This window comes from Podarcis gaigeae, assembly GCF_964106915.1.
Source record: "Podarcis gaigeae genome assembly, chromosome: 7".
NCBI lineage: Eukaryota > Metazoa > Chordata > Lepidosauria > Squamata > Lacertidae > Podarcis > Podarcis gaigeae.
Window position 1 is genome coordinate 17,100,918 of NC_139683.1, and position 24,026 is coordinate 17,124,943.

The following is a 24,026-nucleotide window of genomic DNA, read 5'->3' on the forward strand; positions in this document are numbered from 1 at the left end:
AGACTGGTCCCAACCCAATGTGTCTATTGTGTGCTGTGCCCCTATTCTGGGTTCCAGCCAGCCATGCTCATTTCCAATATACTCTATTCCCCTAGTTTTCTGTTTGTCTCCCCACCCCAAAATCAGTCAGCAATCTTGAGTCAAAACAAAATTTTAAAATTCCTTCCAGTAACACCTTAGAGACCAACTAAACTTGTTATTGGTATGAGCTTTTGTGTGCATGCACACAAAATACCAATAACAAACTTAGTTGGTCTCTAAGGTGCTACTGGAAGTATTTTTAAAATTTTTGTTTTGACTACGGCAGACCAATACGGCCACCTACCTGAATCTTGAGTTGAGCAAGTCATCGTCCTAAACAAGTTTTATTTCTTTATTGTGCTCATTTCCACCCCCCTTCACTAGTTTATTTGTACCTTTGCAACCAGCTGATACCTCCCTGTTGTGTGTGATGTTGTGATGACATTTTGGCTGCATAAGATCAGAGCTCTGCTGCATCAGACTAAAACACTCCCCCATGACCCAACCAGGTGTCTCTGTGAAGCCCGCAGACAGTGAATGAATGTAAGAGCCTTTGGGTGTGGTATCCAGCCTGCACCAGCAGGGTTTCACCAGCTCAGTGGGTCCTCCCCATATGCACACACCTCCCAAATCTGCTTTGGAGGGTCCCTCCAAACCTCTGGAGCTGATTTCGAGGGCACACAAAGGCCCTGAGGACAGGAGAGGAAGAGGAGGTTCTGCTTGCACAAAAAGTCCCTTGTGCCATCAGTTGCCCTATTGCATCTGAACCAATGTGCTGCTAACTGCCAATTGCAAGGGGAGCATCGGCAGGAAGGGGGCCATAGCCAAACAGCAAAGAAGAAATGCATCCAAACCCAACAAACAAATTGGGAGTGTTATAAGTAAAAAAACCTTTTCCTTTATGGGGTACCCAAGAGCCCATATAGAGTCCTTTTGCAGGTTTTCCTATCGGTAGGAGAAAATAGCCAACCAACCAGAGAATACCGTATTTTTTGCTCTATAAGACTTACTTTTTCCCTCCTAAAAAGTAAGGGGAAATGTGTCTGAGTCTTATGGAGCGAATGCAGGCTGCGCAGCTATCCCAGAAGCCAGAACAGCAAGAGGGATCTCTGCTTTTGCTGCACAGCGATCCATCTTGTTCTGGCTTCTGAGATTCAGAATATTTTTTTTCTTGTTTTCCTCCTCCAAAAACTAGGTGCGTCTTGTGGTCTGGTGCGTCTTATAGAGCGAAAAATACGGTATATAGAAGCAAAGCAGCTACTAAGACTGATCTTTATTGACTGTTGCAACAGGGTGTTCCCCCACCCGCAGCTGTGCCTGCCCTTATATAGACATTTTAAATTGCCCGCCCTGGAGTCCAAGACCACCTCCAGAAACATCATACATATATCACAGGAAGAAAAAATGACCCACTTTCCTCATGCTGTGGATAATTTTACAAACCTCAAGTATATACGTACCGCCACTCCTCTTAACTGCAGGTTTTTCTAAACTAAAATGCTCAAATGATATAAATTTTAATCATCATCTTTCCTTACAGGGCAAAATGCTGCAGCCCGATCATTTTTGCATCCCCCACCTTTTGTACCTTTTCTGGATGTTAAGAGATGTTAAGAGATATATTTATGAGCCTTAAAAATATGCATCCCGGGCTCCATATGAGCAAAGCATCTTGAATATCAAACTATTTCTGAAGTTCATGTTCTAAGTGCTGATGCTTATGTCACATGAGAGGGGCAGTTTTCAGAAAAGAGCCCTGGGAGTGAGGGGCAACCTCCAGGAAAAATGACCATAAAATGCTGATTGCTCATTATTTGAACTATTCTGTACCACCACCACCCCAATCTGGATCAGAGAGCACTCCTTACTGCGGCATTTTGCTACAGATCCCACTCAGCCTTGCTGCTGAGATTCCAAAAGTTGAGGCAACTGTTTGCACAAGTCTGTTTCTAGGCTGCTGCATCTCGTTTTTCTAAATGTCAACCAAACGGCAAAAGGGATTTTGTTAAGAAATAAGTGCTCTGCATCCTCTGTAGAACCTGCCCCCCCTTTTAAAAACAGAAAACAAACCTTAGATGCTTCTCTAAAAGCTATTTAAGAAGGCAGATTATGTTGTCTTGATGGCTTACGGAGCTTAAAACGAGTTGAGGAAACCTTGGGACCTGTCAGCACTAAATTACAGCATCTGTCAGGAGCAATCGTCTGCTTGCAGAGGCAGCTTGCTCTTTCTGAGCCAAGCTGCAGTGTGATGGTTTAGGGATGCTACTGTCAGCTGTGGCCCACTGTTATATGCAACTGCATAGAGCGTCTGGGTAGCCTTGCAGAAGTACTGGAAATGACACAAAAAATTTGGAAACGTGCAGCATTTGGAATCAAGACCTGCTGAAGCTTAAAGCTGCCTTATTTCACTTTGAATAAATACCTGACGCAAAGGAGAAAATGGTGCCTCATTGGGGCAGGTTGTGGCAATTCTATCCGGGTTTTGTCCATTTGCTGTTTAGGAAACTGTCAGCAAACATTTGTACTCTGTGTGAAGATATGTGCATCCACTGTGTGTAGCTTTCCCCTTGCCAAAAGCTTTCCATGTTGGGAGCATTGTGTGTTGTGATCCGTCTGTCTCAAGAGACAATGAAGTGTGCCACTGGGGCTGAAGATAAACGGCTGTGTTAGCCAGCATCAAAGTGGATTCCATACTGGATTCCATACTGCTCTAGTGGGCCTCCCCAGCCCTCATGGAATATTTTCAGAGGGCAAAAGGACTATAGTGGATGGGTAGGGGGAATAAGGGACGCGGGTGGTGCTGTGGGTTAAACCACAGAGCCTAGGACTTGCCGATCAGAAGGTCTGCGGTTCGAATCCCTGCAACGGGGTGAGCGCCCGTTGCTGAGTCCCAGCTCCTGCCAACCTAGCAGTTCGAAAGCACGGCAAAGTGCAAGTAGATAAATAGGTACTGCTCCGGTGGGAAGGCAAATGGCATTTCTGTGTGCTGCTCTGGTTCGTCAGAAGTGACTTTGTCATGCTGGCCACATGACCCGGAAGCTGTACGCCAGCTGCCTCGGCCAATAAAGCGAGATGAGCGCCGCAATGCCAGAGTCAGTCATGACTGGACCTAATGGTCAGGGGTCCCTTTACCTTTAGGGGGAATAAACAAGAATCAGGTTTCCATCTTGTGTGAGCAGAGGTGCTGTCCACAGTAGTCAACTCCTTGGGTTTGTGGCATCTTCGAGCCCCACCCCCACCATTCATGACCATTGCTATTCAAATGGTGTGTGTGCACCACATCATGTGATCAGTTATTCAGGGCGGTGCTTACCTAGGCCCCCCAATATTTTATTCAAGTTGGCACCCCTGTCAGTAGCTACATACAAGGAAAATCCAAATAATTTTGTCTGCTCCCAGGTCTAACGGCATTCAAAGGGGATTACTCCTAGGTACATAGATATAGGATTGCAGCCTTAGAATTAAATGAATCCTTATCAGTTTTCCAAAGAGCTCTTTCTTGGTTGCTTAGCGCTTGTTAAGATGCAGAAAAAGAAACTAGAAAAGAACATCTTTCCAAGCTGTTATCTTGGTCCAGAGGAATGGCATATCGATCTGACCACTTGATTTAAGAATATATGTGCCGACTGCAGCTACAACTGCCAAGGGCTGGCAGTTGAAACAATGGGAAACATTGATGTTTCTACACAGTGTAAGAAATGGAGGGCATCAACTTTAGTCCTTTGTATTGTGTGGCTGTTCAAAAAGCAGAACCCCTTTACATTAAGCCTTGTGACAATAGCTTCTCCAAGATCCCAGCCAGCTTCTGTGACCTAACTGTGCAAAAACAGGATGTGGATAAAGAACAGGTGCAAGGGCACAGTGCGGCAAATAACGGATGTGGCGTTTCACCTCGCCGACGTTGCGCGGATGCAGCAACTTGGGCTCATACAGTTGCTCTGGGCAGTGTTTTGCAAGAGTTAAGGTGCAGGTGGCGATGAGAGCTTGCTTCAAACTGTAGCTCAATTACAAGGCGCTCAGAGCCACAGAGCTCTGAGCTAGTCCACAGGCTCTTTTGAACCATAGTGAGATGATCCATTTCACGAAGGGGCGATTCTGTGTGGTGAGCATGGCGCCACCTCAGTTTTTGCATCCCGTTCATTTTGTGTCACGTCGCCTTAAGGCAGAATTCTTTACAGCAGAGCCCGTTTACACAGTCAGCTGCCAGGCATCACTTGCACAGCTACAAAGATTAGAGAAATAAGTGACATATTATCATTATTGATTAAATGGGTATACTGCCCTTCATCCAAAGGTCCCAGGAAGGTTCACAACAGAACTAGTTTCGAGTGTGAACTTATATCAGCAGGGCCTGGCTTGAGAGCAGTACATGTGAAAAGGATCTAGGAGTCTTGGTTGACCACAAACGTGACATGAGCCAACAGTGTGACGCGCCAGCTAAAAAAGCCAATGCAATCAATAGGAGTATAGCATCTAGATCAAGGGAAGTAATAGTGCCACTGTATTCTGCTCTGGTCAGACCTCACCTGGAGTACTGTGTCTAGTTCTGGGCACCACAGTTCAAGAAGGACACTGACAAACTGGAACGTGTCCAGAGGAGGGCAACCAAAACAGTCAAAGGCCTGGAAACGATGCCTTATGAGGAACGGTTAAGGGAGCTGGGAATGTTTAGCCTGGAGAAGAGGAGGTTAAGGGGTGAGCCATGTTCAAATATATAAAAGAATGTCACATAGAGGAGGGAGAAAGGTTGTTTTCTGCTGCTCCAGAGAAGCGGACACGGAGCAATGGATCCAAACTACAAGAAAGAAAATTCCACCTAAGCATTAGGAAGAACTTCCTGACAGTGGAATTTGCTGCCAAGGAGTGTGGTGGAGTCTCCTTCTTTGGAGGTCTTTAAGCAGAGGCTTGACAGCCATATGTCAGGAGTGCTCTGATGGTGTTTCCTGCTTGGCAGGGGGTTGGACTTGATGGCCCTTGTGGTCTCTTCCAACTCTATGATTCTATGATTCTATTCTGTGATTCTAAGAATGTTTTCTCCCTCCCACCATAGCTGTCAACTTTTCCCTTTTCTTGCGAGGAATCCTATTTGGAATAAGGGAATTTCCCTTAAAAAAAGGGAAACGTTGACAGCTATGCCTCCCACAGGTGTAATGTTACAAGCAAGGATTGCTTCCACCCATACCAACTGGGGCAAGTATTGCGATCCTTTCTGGAGACTGCTCGGGCTACACATGCCAACAGAAGTATGGAAGGTGGTTATGGAAGATAGGACCCTTTGTGCTTAGAATTTGGAAGAGTCTTCCTCCTGGATAGATCTACCAAGACTCATCATAACGACAGGCAGTATATACAGTTTTTAAGCAGCTAAGACTGCAATTCTGCAATCTATTTACCAGGGCACAAGCCCATTTTAACTCAATAGGGCTTTCTTTTAAATATGTGTAAGAGTGTCCTCTAGTTGCTGACCATGAATTAGGATGGCTACTAGTTTTAACTGAAGCAGTCCTGATCCATAATCAACTCCCCACTCCAACCTAAAATCTACCTGCTCCAAACTTCTCATTCTCTCAGTATTTACTGTACCCTTGTAATCATTTCAGTATTTGCCTTTTTCAACCTTCTGCAGTAATTAATACTATGGATCATGTCCAGACCACGGACAGCCCATTAATCACACACCTCTCCTTTTCTTTTTTGGCTGAGAGTCCAAGTGATATGTATAGAATTTTCTAAAGATTATCATATGGCTCCAGGATTTGTCATCCCGCACTACAAATAGGTCTTTCGGGGAAATTGCTCAGTCCCCAGTGGGCAGGAACCTGACTGAATTGGAGCCAGCTAATAGGGAAAGATAAAGGATTTCCAGCAAAAGGTCTTATCCATTTCAGATCTTGCAATTAAACAAACTGGATATGGAATGGGATTACGTTTTAACTCCTTGGGGTTACATTTGATAATGCACTGAAAATTAATCTTCAGTGGCAGAAATAAATGGAATGCTTCAAAGGGCTTCTACTTTAAACGAAGACATTATAGAAGTGAAATGTGGGTTTTACTCTCCTAACCACTTTTGAAAACACTCTCTTGAATCTGGTTTTGTACTAGAACATTTTTGAATTCCCCAACAACTAACGGCAGTTAGCTTCCATGTATCTGGGATAGTGTGAGCAGGACTTCAGGAAAGAAAGCCTGGTTAGAAGGCAAGATTGATTTGTGAAATGCTCTACCAAGAGGTAACTGGTATGTTTCATGTGCTCCCCTGCATGACACAAACAGGCTGTGCTTCGGGCATGATTATCAGTTTGCCATCCTCCCCACTTAAGGATATCAATAACCAGATAAGCTAGCTATGTGGGCTGTTCTTGTGCAGTTTTAAGACCCAATTTAACAATTTAAAATGATATCAAAAGTGTGTGTGTGTGTGTGTGTGTGTTTCACTTTGACCTAGCACCCAAATACTCCAAGACCTTGAAAACAAGACCTTTAATAAAATAATGATTAAATGCAAGGATTATCACACTGCTTTAGTCATAGACCTTGGCTTTACCCAAAGTTCATGGAACAGACAAGCCCACCCATTTTCTGGGATGATTTCATGCTTCCACATTCTGCGACCCTGACGGCACAGTCTCTCCTCCTGTTTCCAGTTTCCTTTTCTTGCGTTTCCTATTCCCCTTTTTCTTAGCTGCTGAAGGCTGCAAGGTCTCTTGTGCCTTTTTCTTCTTCTTCAGGCAGCTGAGAGGATTAGGGCCACTGGCCCTTTTTCGTTTCCTTTTTCTCGGCTCCGAGGTCTTTGCCAGACCCTGCTCCTCTTTGAGAAGTTCAATCCTTAGTTTCTGGTGCTCTGGAATAAGTCGGTTAGTCTGTGCTGCTTGTGCCGAAGCCAAAGATTTCATGGAAGGTTTGTCAAGAACCATTGTGTTCTGAATTATGAAGAGCAGGGGAACTCCAGCCTTTTTCTTTACTTTCGTTGCCAGATCCTGGTCCTATCGAATGGGGGTGGAGGACACAAACAGTAAGTCTATATGCACTCTTTACAAACGAAAGCTCAAGGCAGTGAAAATCAAGCAGATTGCTCACCCTGGAAAAGAACACTGTCAAAGTGGCAGGAAACACCCAATTTTCTTGTCCCTCTTGCTTGCTTTACCAACTTTTGCTCAAGCTGCTTAAGGCTATAATGGTAAACTAGTATAATATTCTATAAAAATGTAAAATCTGCAATGTGGTCAATTACTATATGGAAAAGTTATTGAAGGCTAAAGGCATAAATGCCAAGTATTCTTAAGGATTCTTTAATGTATTTTAAAATAAAATAAAATAGTCAAGTGGTATATAAATTTGTATACATAATAACGACGCAAATCCCTATTTTCTTCATTTCATCCAGCAAACAGACTATAATTTCTTGAGCAAGATTATATCCCTTTTGTGCTGTGGACCACAGGAGAGGCTTTCTGTACCAAACAGCTGGTTGAGGCAAAAAGTTAGGACCTATGAAGTCACAATTGGTAAGTTGTTTGAATACAAACCACCTGCAAATGGAGTTCAAACTGCTAGGCTTCCTGTCATTACCGACCAGCTGATTGGCTCTTAGAGCAAGCTCTCTTTGCCAAGGAATTATCAAGAGCATATGCTCCCAGTTGTTCCTCTGTACGCATGGCTTTAACTGTCCCACATCTAATGGTTTGGGGGAAATGACCTTGTGTGGTAAATTGGGTTCCATACCATGGGATGAAGTAAGTGCTTTCTGAGATAACGTAGGCAAAGAGCTTTCCATGTGACTTTTATTCTGAAGTACTATGAAAGCTTTTTGGAGCTATAAAATAGAACCCAAACATCATAAATAAACGCTATTAAAGAACACTCAAGCGTTTTTGCAGTTCACTTTTCTGAGCCACCTTCTGGGGCAAGACAGAAGTGGCAAGACATATTGTGAGACAGTCACTTATTCTGTAAAAGGTAAAGGTAAAGGACCCCTGGACGGTTAAGTCCAGTCAAATGCGACTATGCGATGGTGGTGCTCATCTCACTTTCAGGTCAAGGAAGCAGGCATTTGTCCACAGACAGCTTTCCGGGTCATGAGGCCAGCATGACTAAACCACTTCTGGCACAACGGAACACTGTGCCGGAAACCAGAGCGCATGGAAATGCTGTTTACCTTCTCGCCGCAGAGGTACCTATTTATCTACTTGCACTGGTGTGCTTTCAAACTGCTTGGTTGGCAGGAGCTGGGACAGAGCAACGGGAGCTCCGTCATGGGGATTCAAACTGCTGACCTGATCAGCAAGCCCAAGAGGCTCAGTGGTTTAGACCACAGCACCACCCGCATCCCTGCTACTTATTCTGTAAACAGAGCTGGGCATAGATACTTCTTCGTTCCGGTTCTATGCAGACTTGCCTTTCTCAGATGCACTCGAAGCTTAGAACTTTAGCTGATGTTTAGACGTGCCTTGCCTTCTGATCTAGCAACTAAGACATTAATTACAGCGTGCAAACAAGCTGCCAAGTATCTTCATTCCTTTCTTTGTGAAATAAAACTGTTATCTACAAATGCCCTCCCTCTGCAACTCTAATCCTATGCTGCAGGAGAGCTTGCAACCCAAGGCATATGCAAGCCCTCTCAAGTGCAAGAAGGCTCATTTCCAAGTAAACTTGTTTTAAAACAAGGCTGTAGGCAGTGTTTTGAACACTCTCTTGTACTGCTGGAAACGTGTAGGTGCCATTCAAATTTGCATAAGCCGAAGTTTTCCCACCACAGCGCCAAAGGAGAAAGTATGGATGTAATTCTCAAAACTCATTAACAACTGGAAAGATTCCAAAATATGAAGGAAATGAGGCGTTTTGTTCGCATGAGCTTAAGTGGAAGAACGTTACCTGCGTAGCAATGAAGTAATGGTGTGGATTCCCATCCTCAATCATGGACAAGAGGCAGGCTGAGCCGCTCACTGGATTTTTGAAGTGAGAACAATTGCGAACTTGAAATCTCTGTGCAATTAGTTTTGCCCCATATAGCTCCTTCCCTAAGGATTCCAACTCTTTCAGAACACATCTAGAAGAAGAAAAGATAACAGCAGAGATTCTTGTTCAACAAAGACATTTCAAACACTGGACAAAAGTCCCCATTATGTTTTGCATCCAAGTCTACCCCATGCCCAAAGATTGGGGGAACCCCAGAACAGACTTGATGGCATGTGGGGGGAGGAGGGGGCAATTGCCACTGCCAAGCAGAAATTTTCATGCTGGCAGGATGCCTGCTAAGCGCTGCCTTAGAGACAAGCATGAATATGGAGTTTGCAAAGCCAGGAACTGCAGGCCTTTATCAAAGGAGCCAAAGATATTAATATACATGGTCTACTACGGGCCCCATTTTACCCTCACACCATCCTGTGAGGTCAAGTAAGCTGAAGGAATGAGAGGGATTTGAAGTCAACCAAGGTTTGCAGCTCAGTTGGGGATTTAACTGAGCACAAAGGATATACATAGGGTCTCTCTATAGGGTGACCTGGCTTTACAGAGGACAATCCTCTAGCTGAAGGGGCTTTCAGGCACAAGTGTGGTTTAAAACTAATGAACAATGAGGAGAAGGAGGAGCCCTGAGGTTTTCTATCGGCCTGTAGCAACACCTGTACAGCAGACTTGGCAGCCACAGACCACCTCGTCATAGTCTTCCCCCCTTTAGTGATATTTACTGTATTTTCTATTTAAAAGATACCAACTGCTTATGAATTTTGTGTCTACCTACAAAGTCACCTAGTCTAGTTTTCTATGGCATGATGCATTTGAATTCAAATTACTTCTACATTTGCATCTATGCATATGAGTTTGCATCTCCAAATGGCAGTCCTTTCACACTAAATGCCCTAAATGCCTCTTTGACCCATCTTGCTCATACTGGTAGCTCCTTCACCTTTATGAGGACCAAGCAGCCAACTGCCTCCCACCGCACTGCCCACTGAATAACTGACAGCCACCCAAAGTTGGAACGTGTCCAGAGGAGGGCAACCAAAATGGTCAAAGGCCCGGAAATGATGCCTTATGAGGAACGGCTAAGGGAGCTGGGCATGTTTAGCCTGGAGAAGAGGAGGTTAAGGGGTGATATGATAGCCATGTTCAAATATATAAAAGGAGGTCACATAGAGGAGGGAGAAAGGTTGTTTTCTGCTGCTCCAGAGAAGCCGACACGGAGCAATGGTTCCAAACTACAAGAAAAAAGATTTCACTTAAACATTAGGAAGAACTTCCTGACAGTAAGAGCTGTTCGACAGTGGAATTTGCTGCCAAGGAGTGTGGTGGAGTCTCCTTCTTTGGAGGTCTTTAAGCAGAGGCTTGACAACCATATGTCAGGAGTGCTCTGATGGTGTTTCCTGCTTGGCAGGGGGTTGGACTCGATGGCCCTTGTGGTCTCTTCCAACTCTATGATTCTATGATTCTACATGGGAAGCTGCTTTGTACACAGCCCATCTGGCTCAGCACTGCTACACCTGCCTTTCTCAAGCTTGGGACCCCCATGGTTGGTCTTTATTTATTTGGGGCATTTTAAGGTCATGCACCCTGCACATTCGTTTATGCACTTGGCTGGCAGCCATCCTCTTGATTCTCTTCCCCACCTGATTCACAATGGGAGTCTTGCTTTATGGCAGGCATGTCCAACTCCCAAGAGACTGATCTACTCACACTATATAAAAAAAACTGGAAGTGATCTACCCTTTGGATTGTGAGCTTTTGGGGGGGAGCCTTCTTCAAAGTTGCTGTTCTAAAGCTTTCCTGGCAGATGTACACTCCAGAGAGCAGTGGCCGTGGTTCAGCCCCATCCCTGAACAGGCAAACCGAAATGTGCAGCCACAGGTTTTCCTGGATATCCTGCACTGCAGGGGGTTGGTCTGGATTAGTGGTTCCCAACCTTGATTTTGGCCATGCCCCACCTCAGCATCTCTAAAGTCCTGATGCCCTCCCCACCCCACCCCTGACATATAATTTGTATTATTCAAAAAGTGAACTCCTATTCACGTGGAGGAAGCCTAGAAGATCATTAACTTGGTCTAACGCATTCTCGAATTGCCCCCCCCCATCAAATTTAAAAGACTCTTGAGAGTCCCATGGACTACAAGAAGATCAAAGTTATCCATTCTTAAGGAAATCAGCCCTAAGTGCTCACTGGAAGGACAGATCCTGAAGCTGAGGCTCCAATCCTTTGGCCACCTCATGAGAAGAGAAGACTCCCTGGGAAAGCCCCTGATGTTGGGAAAGATGGAGGGCACAAGGAGAAGGGGACGACAGAGGACGAGATGGTTGGACAGTGTTCTTGAAGCTCCCAGCATGAGTTTGACCAAACTGCGGGAGGCAGTGGAAGTCAGGAGTGGCTGGCGTGCTCTGGTCCAGGGGGTCACGAAGAGTCGGACACGACTAAACAACAACAAAATCAAATTGCCCCACGTTGGGGAACCACGGGTATGGATGAGACGTGGGTACCCAACTCCATGATTCTATGACTACAACTCCCACCATCCCTACACCTGGCAGGGCCAGTGGGAGTTGTGGTCCAGGAGGAATCCCGGCTGGTCTAACACAGTAGCTCTCCGGGATTTCGGGCTGGGGGGAATGCCCCCCCTGGGGCTCGAACCCGGGCCCCCCTTCTGCTTGCGACGCCACGCGCCTCCCCGTCCCATTCGACCCGCGCTCACCGCGTGGTGCAGAGCTGCGTGGCCCCGGCCAGGTATCCCGGCAGCTGCTCTCGGATCTGGATCTTGTTGCGCAGCGCGGCCTGGCAGAAGGTGCCGTCCAGGAGCACCTGGAAGGGCTCGCGGAAGCCAAAGTTGTGCTTGTAGAAGCCCACGTTCTTCTTGGCGTGCTTCTGCCGCTTGATCTTCATAGCGGCGGCTGGAGTAGGACCATAGAGATGGAAAGGCGGGCGCAATACTAGGCGGGCCCCACTAGTACTTCTGCCGGAAGTCCACGCCGGATTATTATTATTTTTTTAAAGCATCAACCGTAACGAAAGTTGACGCACGCGCAGTGGAGCAGCCGTCGGGGAAAACACGTGTTTAGGGATGTGTAACGCGTCCAGGAGCGATCGCGCTCTGGCTCTTCGCCCCAGATGCTTTCTTTTTGTTGAGTTACTGGCGTTATTGCTGCGAGCGAGAACGCAGGATGAGAAAATGCGGTTATAATAGAACCCACAAGGGACCCCTGAGGGTCATCTAGTCCAACCCCTGCCGTGGAGGAATAATACACGGATAAAAAAGATCAGGGCTAGATGTAGTGGTTGAGAGGATCGGGCTGGGGCTCTGGGGGAGGCCGCTCGGCCATGAAGCTCTCGTTTGGGCTCTGGACGATAATAATAATAATAATTTCAATAATTTATTATTTATACCCCGCCCATCTGGGTGAGTTTCCACAGCCACTCTGGGCGGCTCCCAATCGAGTGTTAAAAACAATACAGCATTAAATCTTAAAAATCAGGGCTGCCTTCAGATGACTTCCCTAATCAGGGCTGCCTTCAGATGACTTTTAAAAATAAGATAGCTGCTTATTGCCTTATTTCTCTCAGCTAAGCTTACCCCACAGGGTTGTTGTAAGGGGGGGGTTAAATGAGATGGGGGGGAGAACCACGTGCGCCACCTCGAGCTCATCGGAGGAAGAAGGAATAAATACAGCCCATAAAGTATTACACCCACCACTCCATAGTTTTACTAGGCGGGTTATATTTCCTGGTGGGTTAATGGCAGCTATCCAGGATCGAGCTCCCGTCGGGCAAAACTGCATCGGCGCAGAGGAGAAGCAAAACGCAAACATAAAAGAGTCTTATAGGAACTATATGAAAGCGGAACCATGTTTCGGAAGTACTCCGGTTTCCGCCCGGAAGGTGTTCTGAGAGGGATCCGCTTCCGGTTCCGCTCGCTCTCTTCCTCTTCCGGCCGGTGTGCCTTCTCCCTCTCTCGTTTTCCTCTTCCAGAGATGGCGTCGCGCAAGGAGACACCCGCCCCCGGCGCCGGCGCTTCTTCCTCGGCTGTCGTCAAAGCCAAGGCGAAGGCGGCCCCGGGAGACTCGGCGGTCAAGCAAGTGCAGATCGACGGCGTGGTGAGCGAGGGAAGGGGAGCCGGGAGAGGCGCCTGAGCCGCTGGGCGCGCTGCCGCGTGTTCTTCACAGGGTCGGGAGGGACCCCGAGGGTCATCTAGCCGAACCCAGAATGGTTTACAAATGTCAGTGATCAGACAGTCCCAGCCCCCAGGTTTATAATCTGAAATAATACATGACATAAAAGGAAAAAGATGGGGGGGGGGAGGGAAGACGGGGGGAGACAAGCTCTGGCACCGGCCTTGGTTTCAGAATTACAGTTATATACGCTTTAGGTTACATACGCTTCAGGTTACAGACTCCGCTAACCCAGAAATAGACCTTCAGGTTAAGAACTTTGCTTCAGGATGAGAACAGAAATCATGCTCTGGCAGCGCAGCAGCAGCAGGAGGCCCCATTAGCTAAAGTGGTGCTTCAGGTTAAGAACAGTTTCAGGTTAAGAACGGACCTCCGGAACAAATTAAGTACTTAACCCAAGGTACCACTGTATTGCAATGACCAGACGGAATGGAAAGAAGAGCCAAGAATTGCTAGACTCTGAGCTGGAATTGACAAAGACGACCTGCATTCCTATAACTTGGTAATAATAGCCTCTATTTCTCTGCTTGCGGCAGAAGAGGGTGGTTCTCTTTCCCTGTGACCGGCACAGAAACAAAGAGTGCTTACCTCTTATAAGTCAGTTTAATCACTTTACTGAAATCATATTGGCCAGGCTGATGTACAGGTGTCTGATAGGTTGGATAAAACTGCGAAGATGCAGTCTAGGTATTATTAAATATGCAATCTCAGTTCAGTTAGAGCAGTGCGGTTTGACGCGCAGCCCGAGGGCTGCATGCGGACCTGAGATCTTTTTGAGTGACCCTCGGCGACATTTTACGCCCCCCTCCTCTCCCTTCCAACTGCACAGCTTTCACAAAGCTGGGTGTGGAGGTGCTGGGCTCTGGGAAGGAGGTGTGAGGGCTCTGACAAGATCCTAGAGGGCTTCCCGCCTCCTTCCCAAAACCCAGTTAGGGCTATCTCAGAGGTGGAAGAGCTCTAGGACCCTGACAGAGCCGCATGCCTCTTTCCCAAAGCCCAGCTTCACACTTACCTAACTTTGGGAAGGCGGTGCAAGGACTGGGGTGTCATTTTTTGGCCTCTCTCCCTTCCCCTTCTGCGACAAAGCAGTGTGTGGCCCGTGGGCTCCATGTTGAAGTACTCTTGCGGCCCACTTGGTATGTAAAGTCGGGCTGCCTGGAGTTAGAGGTACATAGGAAACTGCCTTATATGAGTCATATCATTGGTTCAGCTTGCTCTGTTTTGTTTACACTGACTGGCAGTGTTTCAGGCATGAGCGTCTCCCATCCCTGGAGATGCCAGATTGAACCTGGGACCTGCTGCATACAAAGCAGAAACACCTCTATCTCTATCTCTATATCACAGATTCCTTAGAATTGTGATAGACAGCATTATGCATATAGCTGCCAATTTGATTATCAAATGCATTGTGTCAGGTACTGCAAATGCTGTGAGTTGCAAGTTCAGGTAGGCATTTTGTGTAAGTAACCATATGTATGTTATATCTCAAGGAATGCTCAAACAGCATAATAATAATAATTTATTATTATTATTTATACCTCACCCATCTGGCTGGGTTTCCCCAGCCACTCTGGGCGGCTTCCAACCAAATATTAAAAACAATACAGCATCAGACATTAAAAACCTCCCTAAACAGGGCCGCCTTCAGTTGTCTTTTAAAAGTAAAATATTGCTTTGACATTTGCTGGGAGGGCAGGTGCCACTATCACCCAAATGCTACAAAGATACAGCAGAAAGGTCTACAAGAGGCACAGGTGCTATGTTTTGCAGTATTTAGCATGAAGTCTTTCCCTGTATTGCTTTCTGTATTCTCTGGGAATAGTATAGTAAAAACTCATTTCATCACAATGAGCTCATGGAACTTTTAGAGTTGGTAAGTGCTGCAGTTTCCACAATGTAATTACGTTTTAACAGCTTTCAATGCAACCCTGTATAAGCCTATCAGGAAGTATCCCCCATTGAACTCTATGGAGCTTTCTTCTGTGTAGATATGTACAGTCGTACCTCGGAAGTCAAATGGAATCCGTTCGGAAACCAAAGCGCTGCTTCCGGTTGGTTTCTGATTGCGCAGGCGTGCCGAAAAACAGCGGAAGCCGTGCGGGATGTTCAGCTTCTGAAAAGTGTTTGAAAACCAGAACACTCACTTTCAGTTTTTGATTGTTTGGGAGCCAGAACATTCGACTCCCAAGCCGTTCGGGAGCCAAGGTATGACTGTATAGGATTGAACTATTAGTTGATCAGCTCTTAGTTATATTGCTGTTGGTTTTTTGCAGTGGCCCCACCACAAATGCAGACATTAGGATCAGGTGCCAAATTTAGCATTTTACTCAGACTACAAAGATGGGTAAGTGTGTGGGCCTGGTGACTTCAGAAGCCACAATGTGAATGGAGGATTGGGCATGATTGCCAGTGGCCCATGGGCATTTTTAGTTACCAGCATTGCTCTTGGTCTTCCTGTGTCTAACAGAGGAGGAATTAATTGTGCAGACAAAAATAAGCACACAATTTTGAATGTGTATATCAGTCTCAGTCAGTCTTGGGTGTAAAAATGAGCTCGGAGCAACTTACAAGTGTAAAACCAGAATAGATTATTCTAATGTGTTGCTAGCAAGTTAGCAAGCCCATGCTTAATTATCCAGATATCAGTAAAGTTTGGGCTGCAGTGCTGTGCCCGTTTACCTGAGAATAAGTCACATTGATCTTTGTGGGATTGCTTTTGAGTAGACATAGGATTGTGCCGTGAAATGCCCACTGCTATTATAGTGGGGCAGGTCCTTGTCATTGGATGGAAAGATACACTGACCTGTTATAGCTGCTTCTAAGTGGCTCTTTGTAAATGTTAATCTGTGGTGGTTAATACTTTTGGCAAGGAGATCCAAAGTTTGATTTATTCTTATTTATTTTTACATTTATATCTCACCTTTTCCTCAAAGGAGCAGTACACAGTTCTCTCCACACCTCATTTTACCCACAAACCAACAACCAACAACCCTGAGACATTGTGACTTCCCCAAGAACACCCGGGGAGCTTCATAGATGAATGGAAATTTGAACCCTGGTCTCCCAGGGTCTAATATTCTAATCAACACTGGCTTTTTGTTGGGATGCACTGCTGGACACATGCAGACCTTGGGACATCCTGCTACTGTCTAGGAATTTCAGAGGCTCTCTTGCCTTTTGCCACTATTGGCCTTCCCAATCATTACAAGACGAACAGTTGTGCAGACTGTAGCTTCTTCCTAGGTTTAGCGACATACTTGGAGGTCAGTTTGGCCAATCCTTGCTTCTCAAAAGCTGCCTTTTTGTGTATAGGCATTCAGATGTTGAATTGTTTGATTTTTCATATCCTCTTGGGTTCTACCAATAGTTTTTCCTCAGTGTTAGTAGATAGTGCCAGTGTTGTGCTTGCTTCTCTTTCAGTTTCCTGAGCCTGAGATGAGAGTGAGGACAGCCATTCTCAAGCTTAATTCATTTATTTCGGTTTAGACAACAAGAAAGCAGATTCAGTGTAGCAGTTAGAGAGTAACTATGGACCAGGGAGGCCTAAATTAGAATCCCTGTAGCCCTAAAGCCCACTGGGTGAACCTGAACTGGTCACTATCTTATAGCCTCACCTACCTCTCAGGGTTGTTGTGAAGATAAAGTGGGCTGGGGGAAAGACAGTAAATCCCATCCCTGAGTTGCTTGGAGGAAGCGTTAGATAAAAATGTTTGAGAGTCCCAAATACTACTAGCCTTGGGGAGGTTTTCTTGGACACTTTGAGACATCTTACTCTTCTTTTTTATAGACTTTGGGGGGAAGGGGCAGGAATGGAATTTTGTTTCTCAGCTTCATTTCTCAGTCTGTTTCCGTTTAGCTCACCCCGTTGAATGCACACCTTTTGCTCTGATTGGTTTTGTTTGAGGAAGGGTTGTAATGCTTCAAATGCACAGCCTTCTGCAAACCACAGGGGCTGGTAAGATTTCTACCATAAGAACATCATTTTTAACTCTAGCCTGCTGTTGCCACTTCCTTTTATGTTGTTGTTGTTTCAAAGAATGGCAGATTCAAGAATGGCAAATAAAAAATGTAATAAAACATCAACTCCAGAATGTCAGGAAATACGATAGGTAAACAAAAATGGTGAAAGGTAAATAGCCAAACAACTGAACAAAACGCAAGATACAGCGAAATCCCCTAAAACCTTCTGTCCCTCTGGGATCAAATGGCAAAGAAACAATATTTTTTTTAGGGGGGGGGGATACAGATCAGAGTTGTGCTGAAGTGCTACTAACCTTTTGACGCAAGCACATTGGAGGATATTTGTTGTGCTTGGGATAGACAGTATCCAGGATATTTCAGGCAAGGCAATCAAACCACTGAAGAAATCTGCCAGGCTACGTTGGCTTGTCTCCATTTCAATCTGGAGGTTAAAGTCTCCGCATCCTTATTGCTGTATGCCAAAGAGCACAGCGCCTCCTCAAAGGATGATGCCATTGGTAAACATGCAGCAGCAAAAAAGCTTGAAAGAGCAACATCTGGTACCATTTGGCATGATTAAGCTAGCGCCCCATTGAAGAGTGAGCTAGCATCAGGCCTACGTGTCGTACTTCAAGGTTCATGGATGGAATTCTGCCTGACAATAGCGCTTCCTGTTTGGAGGGAAAATTGGCAACTCGTCGTCTTGTCTGTGCCGCTGTGGTTTTAACAGTTGGGCTTCTCATTACTTCTCTCATCGGATGGGTCCCTTGTGTTGCGATTATATATGCATAGCTGAAAAGGCTGATGGAGTTTGGTCTCTTGGTGCCAGTTTGTCGGGCTGTTACTTACAAATTTAGTGAACAATGTGTGTTTCCACTTACATCCGCAAAGCACGGTGGGGTATGCTGGTGATGCACTTCTCTTAAAAGGCACTCTTCTTAGCAGCTAATCCTCTCATTGCCACCAGCAGATATGTTCTGCTTTTCTCCAGGAGCGGGGGAAAAGGCTCTGCTGAGCTAAAGCAACCTCTTGCAAAGCTCACAAGAAGCTGATCCCAATTAAGTCGGAGGCTGGGGCCATCTTAAGGCCAGAGTCTTCTCCTGCTTAGCGCTTGTTTCATGACAAATCAGCCTTGAGATGGCATTCAGTGGTAAGAGTGTTGCAGGGTCTGCAAGGATTGAAGGAGGAGCTTTTGAGACCCTGCAGAGATGAATTGGGGGCTCTTGCACGCTTCTCTTACTGGCTATAGTTACTCATAGGAGATGTGGTGGGAGGGAGGCAGTACAACTGAATTGGGAAGTACCATATAGTTCTTGCAACTAAAGGACACTACTCTGCCCCTCCCCCTTTCAAGAGTTGCTTGGTATTGGGTAGGGGTGCCATTTTGGGCTTCTTTTTATGTCTACAAATGCTTTTCTTTCAGTGGCCAGTGGCCTGCAGTTCTAAAAGTATGGTATGGTGACCTGCAGTGCAATTAGGAGTTGTCATTGAGTGGTTTGTTGTACGTTTTTAATGGACGGTGTTTTATGTATTCTTGTTTACTTGCTTTTATTATAAACCACCCAATGCAAGGGGCAGTATTTATATCATCTAGATAAACAGTGTGAAAATACAAGTCACTCTAGAGTTAGCTTTTTTGACTAGTCAAAACTTCCTTTAGTCATGTGACCCATCAGTGATGGTTAAAAGTCAAGCATTTGGGTTGAATATGGTGTTTGTTCTTGGAGTAGACCCATTGAAATTAATGGACGAGATCTAGAGGGTCTACTCTGAGTAAAAGCTTGGATACAACCCTTAATTAGAACACTAACAGGGAACAGAAAAAATGGGGGGAAACTGCCATCTACCAGAGGTTTCATAGTGTGATGTCAGGTCACATGGAGGTGTGTCCTCTCTACAACTAACGTACTGAGGAAAGTCAGGGATGGAGAACCTGGAGTCCAGCAACATGTGGAGGTCTACAACTCCTGTCATCCCTGATCATTGATTATACTGGGAGTTGGAATCTGACAAAATTTGGAGGGCCAGAGGATTCCTATCACTTGGCTAGGTAGAATTATTGCTTCATTGGGAAATGGGGGGACGGACCCCTGCTTCTAAAATGCAGGTATAAGCAAATGATCCAGACTCCAGAGGTACACAATAGCTCTTGCCACTTACCCAGACCAACTTTTTAAATATATTTTTAACTTTATGGGATATTTGAAGCTGTCAGTTTCCTGAGGAAGTTCCTTTGCTGTGTGCAGAACCATCTGTAGCATCAGCCACTTGTTTCATGCACGACAACATTAAACTGTCTAATATGGATAGGGATTTCCGTTGTCTATATGTAATGTAATGTAATGCCAATGGCATCTCTTTCCCATATCCATACCCACTTCTGGTCTCACATTATAGCCTCTTTGTGATGTTGGGCTGGAGTGTGGATAGGGTTTTTCCTCAAAAGATGGGCAGAGGAGCCAGTTGGTTGAACACAGAGTAGCTCATTTCACGCATGGATTGGTTTAGACCAGGATATAGGGGTCTTTATTTTCAGCAGTTTTCACAAGTGATGAAAAAAGCAGCAGTTCAGCTTCCCTCATTCTGTAATTAGAAGATTACATGCATTTGATTTGATGTAAAAATTATTCCCTTCAACTATTCATTTAGTGTCTCTTGGGGATGTGCCTTGATGTGCAGTGTCTCAAAAAGCAATATTCAAGCTTGTAAAATCCTGTGAAGAATTCTTGAACAATAGTTGAAAAGGTAAAATAACTCCTTTTCTGGGAAGATCCACTTCTTCATTTTCTGTTCTTATTTTGCAGGCATCCTTCTTACTAAGATGGCCAGAACATTAGGCTAGATGGGTATTTTCTTTACTACATCTTCATTTATGTGACATCTAGGTCACACCAAGCATTAGTGAACTTTGCGCTTGTGGGCTTTCCCCTGAAATTCTTTACCATTCAATTTTACAGTTTAGTTGCATATTACTACTTGGAAGTAAGCACCATTGAAGTCAGTGGGACGTATTCCAGATGTACCCTTCACAAGTTTCTTTTTCAGAGACCACAGTTTGCCATTGCATTTCAGCAGGCAAATTATGGTATGCATGATCCCTCCTAGCCATGGTTTGATCATGGTTTGCAGTCCTGATTTGGAGGGTTTGCACAAAAGCCAAAGTAACAGATTGAAGCATGAGAGGAAGGGGGTGGAAGGAGCATGTGAATTCAAGGCTTATTCATGTTATATCAGACCATGAACTTCAGAGGACTTGGTGCATCTAATCATAGTGCTTTTACAGCTCTTTCAGAATTCAGGCTGAAATCCTGTTTTAAGATAGACTGGCATAGCCAATGGCTAACTTGTATTTTCTCTCTGGGTTTGTTTGTTTTTTAAATTGCCGTGTTGCGGATGAGATTCTGAGATTGGCTAAGGCATGCTTAAATTTAGGCTAACCAAAATAGATCATTCAGACATCAGTCGCAGCGCTTGCTTTCTGCCTTCCGCTCCAACCATTTCTGATGGCCAGATTATATGTAGAATGCTTCCCGGCCCCCTCCCTGCAGGCTCTTTCCTCTAAATTCAAAATGACAGTAGAAATTCAGCTCAAATCCATGTGAAAAATGGCTTGTTGAATGATGATGAGGTTAACTGCTGCTGCACTTGGCTGTCATCTCAAAATATTCACACATGCGACTGCTGGGAGCTGAAGCCTGAAGAGTAGTGCTTTTATGCACAGATGGCAGTAGTAAGCAGCTCATGAGTACAGCAAAAAATAATAATAACTGAAGGCTGGTATTTCAGTAGGGTAGCAGAACGCATCTCAGTGTACAGCTGTCAGCTGAAATTCTGATTTTTAGTTACTCAACAGAAGACTGTTGAAGATGAAATAGCAGTTCTAAAGTTTCCAAAAAGCAAATTATGTGATATGTTTAAGATTCCATGTATGCTGTGAAATAGTGAGGCTTCTCACAGTATGAGACAGGGATGTCACCTTGTCCCTAGCTTAATTTTGATGTGTCTTGAGTGCATCAGAAAACAGAGGCTTGCCTGATGATATAATCTGAGTAGGAAAGAACTTTCCACTTTCTGCCCTTGGATGATGCAGCATAGCAGCTCAGGGTGTGGACTAGGAAGGTTCCGGTTCATGCCTTGACATAACTGCGAATCTACTAGGTGACCTATGCTCATATGTACTAAATATGTGGGTGATGAGAATGGGCTGCCAGGTAGGGCTATGACTGGGGTGACAATATATTAGGTATTGGTTTTTAGAGGTAAGGGTGGAACCCAACGTAGCACAAGCAGACCGCTGCTCATGTAACAGGACTTCACCTTTCTCCTCCTCCCTGCAGCTTTCCTGCCCCACAATGTGCCTCCAAACTATTCTCTGGAGGGTCACAGGGGAAGGAGAGGAATGAGGTCCAGCGCCGAGGGCCTTCTGGCGGTTCCCTCATTGCGAGAAGCAAAGCTACAGGGAACCAGGCAAAGGGCCTTCTCGGTAGTGGCACCCACCCTGTGGAACGCCCTTCCAGCAGATGTCAAAGCGATAAACAACTACCTGACATTCAGAAGACATCTTAAGGCAGCCCTGTTCAGGGAAGTTTTTAACATGTGATATTTTACTGTATTTTTGGTTTCTATGGAAGCCGCCCAGAGGGGTGGGGTATAAATTTATTATTATTATTATTATTATTATTATTATTATTATTATTATTATTATGTGAAGTCGTGTTCTGTGAGTGGAGGCTCGTTCCAGGTGTTGGCAACAACTGGAGTACAGTGGTACCTCTGATTATGAACTTCATTCGTTCCGGAGGTTCGTTCTTAACCTGAAACCGTTCTTAACCTGAGGTACCACTTTAGCTAATGGCCACGCCACCAGCGCGCGATTTCTGTTCTCATCCTGAGGTAAAGTTCTTAACCTGAGGTATTACTTCCGGGTTAGCGGAGTCTGTAACCTGAAGTGTTTGTAACCTGAGGTGTCTGTAACCTCAGGTACCACTGTATCTGCAATGGTGTAAAACAAATAATTCAGGAAAGCAGTATATTACTGTTTTTTAAATTTTTTTTTAAAAGTTGGGCATCCAGTGCTGAAGGAGGACACAGGTTCAACCTTGGAACCCCTAATCTTGTAGGAAAAAATTGTGGCATTGTGGGTGTGGAATGACTCCCCATTTGTCATTGTCCAACCCCCTGCAATGCAGGAACCATGACAGATAGCTTATTCAACCTCTACTTAAAAACCTCTAATGGAGGAGAAGCCACAACCTCTCAAGGAAGTCTGTTCTACTGCCAGAAATGCTCTTCCTGATATTTATTCAGAATCTCCTTTCTTAGAGTTTGAATCCATTGGTTTGAGGATGAGACTGTGAAGATGGATGCCCTCCAACTGGGAGGAAGGCAGCATATGGTCCTGTTGTAGGACACTGCTGTTGTGTCCTGGCAAAGGATGCAGCCTGATTCTGTTTTGAAAGAAACTTACTCTGCCTCTGTTTTTTCAGCTTCTTGTTATGCTTCAGGCAGAATTTAGTAGAAGCTTTTCCTGCTAGAATTACATTTCTAGGCACTGCTGGTAACCCAGGAACTCTTAGTTTATGGACACCTGCTTCTTAAGAAACTTTGTGCTTCATTGACCTACTTCTTGGTAGAGCTTAAAGCCCTCTAGACCAGTAGCCTTCAATGTTTTCAGTCAAGGGATCCACCTTTAACTGAAACATGCATTTGGGGACTCCTCTTTTTAAAATCATATATTTGTATGGTTTCTCCTCTTCCATAGCTGTAGCCCTGCCAGGAGATAGTTTCTGGGTACAGAAAGAGGCTATATCCCAATCACTTATAGAATTCCTGTTGTGAATGTACTTTTCATTGTGACAATAGGTGTTGTTCCTCCTTCTGCCCCAACTCACCTTTTTCCTCCAGCAGCTGGTGGGAAAGTCATGATCCAAACAGGAAAACAAGAAGCAACATGAGAAATAATTATTTTTGCGAGGCTCAACCTTCCCTAGCCTTTTAACGTTGGCTGTCCTTTATAAAAAAAACACTTACTGGGTTTCCCATTTGACTCTGTCCCTCCTTGTTTGTCTTCCTTAGCTGTATACTAAGTGTTGGTTATAATAATAATAATAATAATAATAATAATAATAATAATAATAATAATAATAATTTATTATTTGTACCCCGCCCATCTGGCTGGGTTTCCCCAGCCACTCTGGGCGGCTTCCAACAAAGATCAAAGATACACTAAAATGTCACATATTAAAAACTTCCCTGAACAGGGCTGCCTTCAGATGTCTTCTGAATGTCAGGTAGATGTTTATCGCTTTGACATCCGATGGGAGGGCGTTCCACAGGGTGGGCACCACTACCGAGAAGGCCCTCTGCCTGGTTCCCTGTAACTTGGCCTCTCGCAGTGAGGGAACCACCAGAAGGCCCTCGGAGCTGGACCTCAGTGTCCGGGCAGAACGATGGGGAAGGAGACGCTCCTTCAGGTATACTGGACCGAGGCCGTTTAGGGCTTTAAAGGTCAGCACCAACACTTTGAATTGTGCTCGGAAACGTACTGGGAGCCAATGTAGGTCTTTCAAGACCGGTGTTATATGGTCTCGGCGGCCGCTCCCAGTCACCAGTCTAGCTGCCACATTCTGCATTAGTTGTAGTTTCCGGGTCACCTTCAAAGGTAGCCCCACGTAGAGCGCATTGCAGTAGTCCAAGCGGGAGATAAGCAGAGCATGTACCACTCTGGCGAGACAGTCTGCAGGCAGATAGGGTCTCAGCCTACGTACCAGATGGAGCTGGTAAACTGCTGCCCTGGATACAGATTTGACCTGTGCCTCCATGGACAGCTGTGAGTCCAAAATAACTCCCAGGCTGCGCACCTGGTCCTTCAGGGGCACAGTTACCCCATTCAG

The 24,026-nt window shown here is 45.2% G+C and overlaps 3 protein-coding genes across 3 annotated transcripts in view; 1 reads left to right on the forward strand and 2 right to left on the reverse strand.

The window, feature by feature from the left end:
• Positions 1–24,026, reverse strand: part of AARD (alanine and arginine rich domain containing protein) — a 571,840-nt gene that overhangs the window by 36,359 nt on the left and 511,455 nt on the right. The gene's annotated exons all lie outside the window — the stretch shown is intronic.
• On the reverse strand, positions 6,486–11,921 carry UTP23 (UTP23 small subunit processome component). The gene is made up of 3 exons (XM_083749433.1): positions 11,703–11,921; positions 8,896–9,070; positions 6,486–7,007 (listed from the first exon to the last, which is right to left on the reverse strand). The coding sequence occupies exons 1-3, from the start codon at positions 11,888–11,890 to the stop codon at positions 6,615–6,617; spliced, it is 756 nt and encodes a 251-aa protein (XP_083605559.1). The 5' UTR covers positions 11,891–11,921; the 3' UTR covers positions 6,486–6,614.
• EIF3H (eukaryotic translation initiation factor 3 subunit H) overlaps positions 12,835–24,026 on the forward strand; it is a 70,442-nt gene continuing 59,250 nt past the window's right edge. The window contains exon 1 of the mRNA XM_083749309.1: positions 12,835–13,098. Coding sequence (XP_083605435.1) covers positions 12,850–13,098 — 249 coding nt within the window. The 5' untranslated portion in view covers positions 12,835–12,849. The remainder of the gene's footprint in view (positions 13,099–24,026) is intronic.